The 10,311-nt window shown below is 43.0% G+C and overlaps 1 protein-coding gene across 2 annotated transcripts in view; it reads left to right on the top strand.

Annotated features, from left to right (window-relative positions):
- The first annotated feature begins 3,526 nt into the window (after positions 1-3,526).
- The window catches only part of sp3a (sp3a transcription factor), a 7,217-nt gene continuing 432 nt past the window's right edge, over positions 3,527-10,311 (top strand). Inside the window, exons 1-7 of one of the 2 annotated variants that reach the window (XM_019857627.1) lie at positions 3,527-3,718; positions 4,036-4,133; positions 4,493-4,588; positions 6,144-7,395; positions 8,070-8,256; positions 8,334-8,530; positions 9,133-10,311. The exon at positions 9,133-10,311 is cut by the window's right edge and continues 432 nt beyond it. In XM_019857627.1, the coding sequence (XP_019713186.1) occupies positions 3,712-3,718; positions 4,036-4,133; positions 4,493-4,588; positions 6,144-7,395; positions 8,070-8,256; positions 8,334-8,530; positions 9,133-9,425 (2,130 nt within the window). In that variant the 5' untranslated portion in view covers positions 3,527-3,711 and the 3' untranslated portion in view covers positions 9,426-10,311. The remainder of the gene's footprint in view (positions 3,719-4,035; positions 4,134-4,492; positions 4,589-6,143; positions 7,396-8,069; positions 8,257-8,333; positions 8,531-9,132) is intronic. The other variant, XM_019857628.1, reaches the window with a different exon arrangement.

Raw genomic sequence — 10,311 nt, 5'->3', positions numbered from 1 at the left:
GGTTCCATGCATCAACATGTTGTTTTTACATCACTCCTTTCTGATTGAAACCATGCAAACCTCCCCCGGAGACCACAATGGAGACTTGAGACAAGACTGATGTCGATGATGATGATGGTGATTGATGATGGCGTCGGTACCACATTAAATGGCATTCATGCACTGTTGTCTTGAGGATGCGGCAGTTGTTCATATGTGGTCTGGTTTGGATTTTTTTGGGGGGGGGGTTGTTTTGTTTTTTGATTTTATTTTTGTAAAATGACATAATTCGTTCAGGAGACATAATGATTGTATTTAGTACGATGATGCGGATGTTGAGACCAAAACTAATGTCTTATTCTGGATTATCCTCCCCAAATGTTTTGACATTCAGATATTCAGTTTATGTTTGAAATTTGTAGCAATAAAAGAAGCCCAAAATGATGCATTTTTACATTGGCTATCATTTGTGACGTGAAATCCGGCGAGAGGCCTCGGGCTGACCTTCTTGCGTTGGGCTTTAAGAGTTTTGCTGAAACTATTGCGGAATATCCACGTCCGCTTAGCAAGTGATGTTTGAAAAATTGTTGGACAGATCCCAAGACAAAACAATGGTGAATGCAAGGGTTGCCTTTGGTGGAAGATCCACAACCGATGTGCGGGTTAGCAATAGCGTTTGTGAAGTGAGGCTCCAGTCAACCCTTTCCAGCGGTTTAAAATCTGTGAACCAAGGGAGCAAACTTCCAAAGGTAAAGTGTTTTATCGTGATGACATTTTACAACGGTGGAATTTAAAACAGTCGCGCAGCATTAGTTTGAACCTCTTCATCGGGCCTGATCATATCATTTGAAGAAATCAAGCGTTCCGGGGTACCAACACAATGGTCTAATTTACATTCAGGAACATTGAATATGCATGCCGCCTAAAGGGGCAAATGGTTCTAACAGATCAAAGCAGAAATGTGACAAGTTCTCCCTCAGTAGATACGAACCGTCAGCACCATCAATCAAGTGGTGCCACTCTGGCCCGACAAACCGCAGTGCCATCAAACCAAAAAGACCACAAAGTGGAACGCTCCCTTTTAAAACACACATAAAAGGGGAAGAAAACCACCACAGAGCGTTCTGGTAAATAACCCACCAAAGATCTTTAAACAAAGAGTCATTATGACGAATAAATATTAATGTTGGTGTAATTCAATAGTTGGGCACTTTTTCACATTATTTATTGCGGATGGCAGGAAAATGGACGCCATGCTGTCATCATTGCCATTGTTCTCGAACAAACATTTGAACATTTTGGAGGGCCAGACGTCGACAGTACACAGTTGGATACACAGAATCTGGATATCGATACGCCGCGAGGCGGCTTGGGGACAACGCTCAAGTGTGTCCAATCACAATTACAGTACATATATATTTTTAAATATTTAGCAACATTGCGCCAAGACTACACAACTTGCGCCCATAAAACCGTGTGGAGATGTGGCACACGTGTAGAAAGATTTTTTTTTCCTCTCTTTTTATGCCACGAAGGAATGCCTCCCCAAGGCCCATAACGTCAAAGGTCTAAGTCAGTCTCGTTTTGGATCAAACAAACAAGCACACGCTTTATCATCACTACATTAGTAATTTACTTCAAGGTAATTAGGACCAACATTACATTTACATGACATTCTTTACAATACAATTACAATACCAAGTTTTTTTTCTGAGTATACTTTTATGTATTATTGTATGATGCACATGTATTTGTTTTTATTTCACATAAGATATTACAGTTGATCATTTTATTGGATGCTTTTATATGTCATTTCTGTTTCCGGGGCTTTATGTTTTCAAATGGCTCCTCTCGCCCATTGGATATTCTATCCACATGTCTCGGCGCTGCACCAATTTTGTCTGTTTCATTCAAGTTCCATTTACAGTGTCCCTCATGGTGCCTCCTGCAGGACACTTTGTCTCTGTGGGGTCACTCACGACCTGTGACTGGCTATGGTGACAGCAATTGTTAATATGATGATGTGAAGCTCAGGCACTCTCTCCCCCTTGTATGTCTCAACAACAACAAAATGTCTTCAATATTTATTTATTTATTTTTAAAGTGAAAAGCGAAATTTGTCAGTCTGATGTTTGGCAGTTGGCACCATGATTTTGCGTTCGGCCAGCTTTTAGGATATCGGACTGGTCTCTTTAACATTGAAGTACTTGCAAATTGTTTTCCTTTCCAAAATCTCCTGGAGTAAGACAGTTGTAGCTGAAAGGCTTTTTTTTTCTAAAGGTGTTGCCAATGGTCTGTGTTTACCTGACACTTGGATTGACAGTGAAGTGATTGGAAATATCCACCATTCACTGCTGTGAGCTCCTGAGTGCACAGAAAGTGCTTTTGTACTCTGGCTGTAATGGGCCAAGTTTGAATTGAAGGTTGAGAGAAATAGCCTCACTGCGGCAGTGCACTTGGAGGAACTGAGACACCACAAAAAAAAAATAAAAATCGGAAGCGGGGTCCTGATAGCATCACAGACAGGCAGGCACAAAAACATGCACATGCTCATTCTCACAATTTTATGTGCACAAGGGCTATGAGGGTGAAGCTCATTCATCAAGTTTATCATTTCATGATTATATTTGTCAACACATGCATCCTACATTTAAATGGGAAATGTCTTATTCACAAGGGAATGGTCAAAACAGTTGCACAAATCCTATCATACACGTTATCATTTACTCACACACAAAAAAAAAAAATGCTGTCTTCTTGTTCCTAACCCAATTGCTGGGTAGGATAGCTGTAGATTTTGCACCATACACGTTATCATTTACTCACACACAAAAAAAAAATGTTGTCTTCTTGTTCCTAACCCAATTGCTGTGTAGGATAGCTGTAGATTTTGCACTGATTGGGTTGTTTGGGCAACCAAGGTTGGGTAAATTATTTTGACTGTTTTACAGCCATGATTCCCAATCAGTATAAGATCATCAGGTGCACGGCGAGAAGTATTCTAATTACTTTAAATGTTCAGAAAATTATTTAATACGAATCAGCAGTTTGCAAAATGGATGGATGGATGAAAATAACTTTATTCAGCTATCTTGCTGGTGACATAATGTGATAAGCAGAACAATTAAATGCTGTCCCAGAAGGTGCATTGTGCTGAGATTTTTACTATTTTGTAAATCATGTACCTTTGTTCAATAAAGGTTGGGAAACAATGCGGTACTTCTTTACTTATTAGAGTTGGCATGTTAACAATGTGCTTGTCCTGCCGATTGGAAACAGTTGACAAGCATTAGATGCTTCTTTTTCCATCATCTACGTGAGTTTAAATATCACATCTGAATCTGGTATTTTTTCAAAATAGCGTGCACTCACTCACAAGTTATACAGTAACGATCATGATCTTAGTGTCAATGACAAAATGCAGAACAGGAACATTTTCTGTCACAGAATGATTGATATGATTGCGAGCAAATCACAACACGATGCTTAAAAGTGTCCACCAATCAAATGAGGTATGCGTATAGCAGGGCGGAACTTCCTGCGTCGGACGCCAACGCTCCAGTCAACAGCGCAGGCCCCACCCTTTGTGTTGCTTACCGCCAGTCAATCAAAATAGAAACTAATCTTGACAGTTATCACCGATTTCTACGCGGTTGCCGACAATAACTAACTGCCGGTCATGTCGGGTTGGTTGTAGCTGTCAGAACTCTCCATTGAACGGCAAGTCACGCCATGACTGGTATGTAATTTCTCATCCTATTCCTCACCCACATAATGCTAACAAGCTAACAGGCAGAAAGGCATCCTCGGGCTAAATTAGCTTGCTAGCAGGCTAGCTTGGATACGGCTAATCAGCGACTAAGTTAGCCGCTAAGGCTATGCTTTTCGCTACCTGGGCTAGCGCCTTTTAGACACAAACGCCCGCTGCACCATTCCAACGACTTTTTGAAAGCGCATGCAAGCTCAGTGTTGTTCACTGCTACGCCCTTCGTTTGAGGGGCGAGCTTTGTTTAGCTCCGGTTAGCTGTGTTCAAACTCATATGTTGTCCTTCGCAGCGCCAGAGCAGCCCATGAAAGCCGAAGAAATGGCTGCTTTGGACGCCAACAGCAGCCAGAGCAACTTTTTGCAACATGAAGACGGCACGGGAAATCAGGTAAGAATTCCTTTGTGTCCTTTTTTTTGTTTTGTTTTGTTTTTTTAGGAAAGACATGTTTGTAGCTTGCGGCTCTCGCATGCAATCTCGGTTGCAAAGTTGGAGGGGGTTTTGAACCCCTCAGACCTCGCTTCCTCTCAGGCGCTGCAAAAATCCCGCCTTCTTTCTCCGCCACGGGCGAAGAGACCGCCTGAAAATCTCTACCAGATGTAAACATGACGTGATTGGTGTCTGAGGGGCTCAATAGAAGCAACCTAGCTCCCAAAGAAAACTTGTGTGACGCGTCACTTTTGTCTATTTGGCCCCACACTAACGGCCATTCAATTTCTCCCCCCCTTAAACTTGTACATGATGGGTAGGACATTGAGTCGTCGTCCCTCGACCTGCTTGCGACCACCTGCACTAAGGTTGGCTCACCGGCATCAGAGGTGGACAGAGGTGCTGCCGCTGGTGTGGTAAGTCGGCACCTCTGGTCGAGCTGTTAGAATGAGAAGCATCAGATCATCCATAAAATCCATAATTTTCTTAATCTTCACTGGAAAGCTTGGCGAACACAGAAATGACAACTTGATTGTTTCTAAATAATTACAGTCATAGCTCGGTTTTCGACCATAATCCGTTCCAGAAGGCTGTTCGAAAACCAATTTGTTCGAAAACCGAAACCACGCTCTTTAAAAAAAAAAAAAAAATCTTTATTGAACACGTCTGTTCACCATGGAACGCTAAACGAGGAAGCGTCACTTCCTCGTGTAAGGAAGGCAAGAGGAGTCAAGTGACGCATTCATGTGCGCTCAGTTTGTTCGAGAACCGAAATTCGGTTGTCATCCGAGGCATAAAAAACTCAAAACTTTTGGTCGAAAACCGATTTGGTCGAGAACAGAGACGTTCGAAAACCGAGGTTTGACTGTACTCAAGTAATTCTTCTCACAATGTGAAACAATGGGCAAATCTCGTTTTAACAAAAATATTATTATTAACTTAATTATTAACTGTTTTACAAAAACCGAGTCCATGTGAATTAGCCAGATCATCACCTATACTCAGCAGCTCGGAATTTATTGTACATTTTAGGTGTTTAAAAAAAAAATTAATGTCAACCTCTTCTTGGCGGAAATACACTTATTGGGGCGGGCTTGGACCGTATTGCCCACAAAAAAGTGAGGGAACACTGTTATAAATCAAATAAGGCAAAAATATGGACTATTATTGCTATATATCAATTTTATAGGAGCCATTTTTTTTAATTTCTGTCAATAATGCAATGCATTATTTTCTGTTTAGACTGCGACTAAGCTTCCAACCATACTCACTGACACTCTATGTCCGGCGAGGCGTTTTTGTTGAAGTGGACAACGCACCTGGCGATTAATACAGGCACTGTAAACTAACCAGGCAACTCTTTGAAGGCATTCAGTATTTACTTCATGTCAGCCTTGGGTGTTGGTATCCACTTATCATGCGCCAGCTTATTGATCCATTGACGACATTTAAAGGACTTTTCTGACTATTTAGTCATACTTGTGTAAAGACATAATTCTTTCAAGGATGTACTTTTTGATGTAAGGTAGAAAAATCTGTTATCACGACGACACATTGAACCGGACTTCATGATTGAATTTGACAGATATAAGACTCTTAACAATGCCCTGTTTGCCGACTACATTTGATTTGCTCGAGCCGTTCGTAATAAATCATGATTTTCCGTTCGTAATAAATCATGATTTTAACCGCATTTCCTGACCCCTGCATGTGAAGGTGTTGTGTTTGTATTTTCGCCTAAATTTCAAGACAAATACCTGGATGAATGTCATTCCAATCATACATTTGAAGGCAGGAGGTTGCACACGAAACAACCAAGAGCAACCGGCTGAAATGGCAGACAACAATAATCTGCTGTCTTGAAGAATCTTACATCGAAGGCCATAATTCGCTCGCAATGCACAAATGATTTAGGCGCCTCTATTTTGCAGGGATTTGCGTGTGTATAATATCCTCCATTTTCTGTCTCAGGCAACAGATCAGACATCTACACAGCTTACAGTGTCTGATAAATGGGAGGTGTTAGCCCCCACCACGGCTGCCAAGGATGACCGTGAGATGATCCAAATCCAAGGCCAAGGAATATTAGCATCAAATGGACAGTACGTTCTTCCTCTCCAGAGTTTGCAGAGTCAGCCGATTTTTGTGTCGTCGGGAAGCGACACCGCCTCTGCCAATTCAGTGCCTAACATTCAGTACCAAGTAATTCCTCAGATTCAGACTGCAGACGGACAACTGAGCTTCGCCACCACAGGCATGGAAGGAGCAACTCTGAATCAGGATGCGGCGGGACAGATTCAGATCTTGCCCGACGGCAGTCAGGGTCTGTGTGTCACATCCGCTGCCAGCATTCTTACGAACAACCAGAGCCTCATATCACAGACTGCAAATATGCAGCAGATCCAGGGGATTTCTCTTGGCAACTCTGCATTCAACCACCAGGCTCAGGTTGTAACGAATGTACCTGTGGGTTTGCCAGGGAACATCACGTTTGTTCCGATTAACAGCATAGACTTGGACGCGCTAGGCCTATCCGGAGCCCAGACAATAGCGACAGGCGTCACGGCTGATGGCCAGTTAATCATGGCGGATCAACCGGGGAGTGGCGCAGAGAGTCAGGAGAAGACCAACGATGACCTCTCTCAAACGCTACGAGTGAATGATGCCAATGCGGAGCTTTTTGTGCCGACGTCTTCCTCGCAGCTCCACGATCCGACTCGTGAAGCGAGCCTCCAGACGCAAGACGCCACGTTGCCATCCGTGGCTTCGCAGCAGTCCGACTCCAACGCTGGCCTCCAGCAGGGCTACATCCAACAGACTCAAGAGCCGGACATCCAGGCGACATCTGCTCCACCCATCGTCCAGCTGCAGCAGGTGCCACTGCAGACCGCCAACGGGCAGGTGGTCCAGTCGGTGGCTACGGGCGGACAGGGTGTTCAAAACCTTCAGCTGATAAACCCTGGGACCTTCATCATCCAAGCCCAGACTGTGACCCCAACAGGCCAGATACAGTGGCAGACCTTCCAGGTGCAAGGTGTGCAGAACCTGCAAAACCTTCAGCTTCCCACCACTGTCCCTCAGCAGATTACTCTGGCTCCGGTCCAGACCCTCTCACTGGGTTCCAGTCCGGTCGGCGTCAACACTGGGCAGATGCCCAACCTCCAAACAGTGACGGTCAACTCGGTGGCACAACAACAGCAAGGAAATGCTGACATGCCAAGAGGTACACTTGATTATTGCAGGCAATGTAATATGCAAGTGAAAAGATCTGTAATGCTTCTATGGATATAATAATGCTCAGTTGTGAACAACACTGTCAGAGCGGTAATAATTTACAATAGCGTCGTCTGGCAGAATTTTCGCCAAAAAGAGTCCTTTGGGGGTGGGGGAAAAAAAACCCATCTTGCTTGGGTTACCAAAACAGGTTGATATCTCGTACCTTATGTTGCTATCACCTAATGTCGTGGTCTTACATTAAAAAGTTTTGGTTCTGTTTTCATAATTTAGATGCTGATTTTTCTAATACATCAGGTTTTTGAGATTTTTTTTTTTTTTTGATCAATCAAAAAAGCTTTTGCAATACGGATTTTACCATGCGTTGTAATTTATAGCAATGAAGTTTCAGAATTATTTTTTTTAAGTTTATATTTGCATCTCTGATTTATAAAAAAAAAAAGTAAAAATGTATTGACCATTTAGTTATATTACTGTGACAGTAGATATCACTGGACCGCATCATACTCGGAGTTCTTTTGTTGATTTCTCCATTTAGCTATCGCAAAATGGTTGACAAGAAACAGTTATTGTCACGGTGTCATAGATTTTACCTTCAGTTACAATCCAGCCATGTCACACACAGCAATATGACTCCAACTGAGGCTTTTCTGCACTCCACAGACATCCGGATAAAGGAGGAGCCGGACTCCGCAGAGTGGCAGCTGAGCTCCGATTCGACCCTAAACACCAGCGATCTGTCCCACCTTCAGGTCAGGCTGGTGGAGGATGAGGATTATATAGGCCTAGGGGGCAAGAGACTACGTAGAGTGGCCTGCACTTGCCCCAACTGTAAAGAGTCTGGTGGGAGGTGAGTACTTGAGTTCCAAAAAAAAGCGCGGCCGTTTTGCAAGCCGGATGCCGATTGTGCCGGGCCGCTTTTCTCAGGGGATCCGGCGTGGGGAAGAAGAAGCAGCACATCTGCCACATCACAGGCTGCGGCAAAGTGTACGGAAAGACGTCGCACCTGCGAGCACACCTGCGGTGGCATTCCGGGGAGCGACCTTTTGTCTGCACCTGGATGTACTGCGGGAAGAGGTTCACGCGCAGCGACGAGTTGCAGAGACATAGGAGAACACACACAGGTGCGCCACTAAATCACTGGAATGGTTTCATACGTGTCAGCAACATTTTGGTTGGACTCCCAAAGGGAGCGCCGTATTAGGGGAAAATGTTATTCCACATTGGAGGTCGGCCTTGCTGTGTGTCATTTGCATGTTCTCTTCGTGATTATGTGCGTTTTTGTCTTCTTCCCATATTCCAAAAACATGCACGTTAAATTAATTGAAGGCTCTAAATTGTCCTTAGGTGTGAACGTAAGAGTCAGTGCTTGTTTGCCATTTGGAACTGTTCTGAATTCCCTGCAGATGAACAAAATTAATGCCCAAAAGTCTTATGCTACTACATTTCACTGTACGTATAGTGTGTTTGTTTTAAATCATGTATGCTTGGCTTTAAAGTGTACATTTTAATCCCGTGTTTTAAATTCTTGTAAAGTGTCTTTGAGTACGATGAAAAGCACTTTCAAAAGAAATGTATTATTATGATCATTATTTATTTATTTTTTAAACGAATGTCAGGAAAAGCCTACTAGAACAACTGAAAATAACTTTTCGTTGATCAGACTTTTTATAGCCACTGTCTCTCCTGGTACGTGAAGCTTTTTTCTTTTTTTATTGTTTGGCAGGCGAGAAGAAGTTTGTGTGCCCCGAATGTTCCAAGCGCTTCATGAGGAGCGACCACCTTGCCAAGCACATCAAAACCCACCAGAACAAAAAAGGCGTGAACTCTGGCAGCGCCATGGTGACATCAGTGGAGTCAGCGGGGTCGTCGGACAGCCTCATCACCACGCCGGGCGGCACCACCCTCATCCTCACCAACATCCAGCAGGGCTCCAATAACGCCCAGGACATCTTGGCCAATGCCGAGATCCCCCTGCAGCTCGTCACCACCTTAGCGGCCAGCGAAGTCATGGAGTGATTTGGCGCGCCGCTCACAAACTCGCGTGACACCATTCTCCTATATCCCTTTCCTGCATTTTTATTCCAGCTTTGAAGAAAAGAACTGTAAAATGATGATATATATATATTTTACCATTCAAAGAGAAAGTCTCGTCCGCTCTGCTATGACGTGGAGGTAAGAATAGAAAGAGACGTTGCAGTAATTACACAAGGAAATGCCTTATTTTGTACGATATAGTGTAGTTGTAGGTGTAGGGTGTCCTCAATCAATTTTGTTCATGTTTTTTCACTTTATGTCCTTGTTCCCCTTTTCCTTTAAGCAAAAAATAAGCTTCAGCTCCAAGTCAAAACGTTTCCTGAATTTAATGGTTTCCTGTCTTTAATGGAAAGGTATTTATGTTTTGCTTTTGTTTTCCTTGTTTTCTCGAAGATGCATTTCCCCACAGTCGGCATGCTTCCATTTAAGCAATTCGCACTGCAATTTTGGGGTGGAAACAATCAAGTTTTTTTTTTTTTTTTTTTTTGTGTGAAACACTTCAAAAAGACCAACATGTCAATGGATCCTTAAATACTTTTGAACAGATATTTATGTTGGCAACATAATATCCTGTTTACAGCTAAAGGCAACACTTTTAAAAAAGGCTTTATTGGGAGTAAATGGGTTTTTGTAAAGACTTTCAAGATTTTTTTTTTTTTTTTAACCATCTTTGGTGATGATTACCAAATTTGCCTAAAAACTCAGGGTGAGTTTTGACCGCATGTAACAAGTGTAGAAAATAGCCCCTGTATTGTCTCGTTTTTGGGACAAATCTTTTCAGATGGACCAAAACCTCAGAAGAACGACGTCACCACTATTTTACCTGCTCCCATTGAGTAATTCGCCTTGTCATTTCCTTTTTTTCTTC

The sequence above is a fragment of the Hippocampus comes genome, unplaced genomic scaffold, assembly GCF_001891065.2.
Source record: "Hippocampus comes isolate QL1 unplaced genomic scaffold, H_comes_QL1_v1.1 scaffold359, whole genome shotgun sequence".
Classification (NCBI taxonomy): domain Eukaryota; kingdom Metazoa; phylum Chordata; class Actinopteri; order Syngnathiformes; family Syngnathidae; genus Hippocampus; species Hippocampus comes.
The sequence above is the reverse complement of the archived record's forward strand: the minus strand, read 5'-3'. Positions and strand labels throughout refer to the sequence as shown.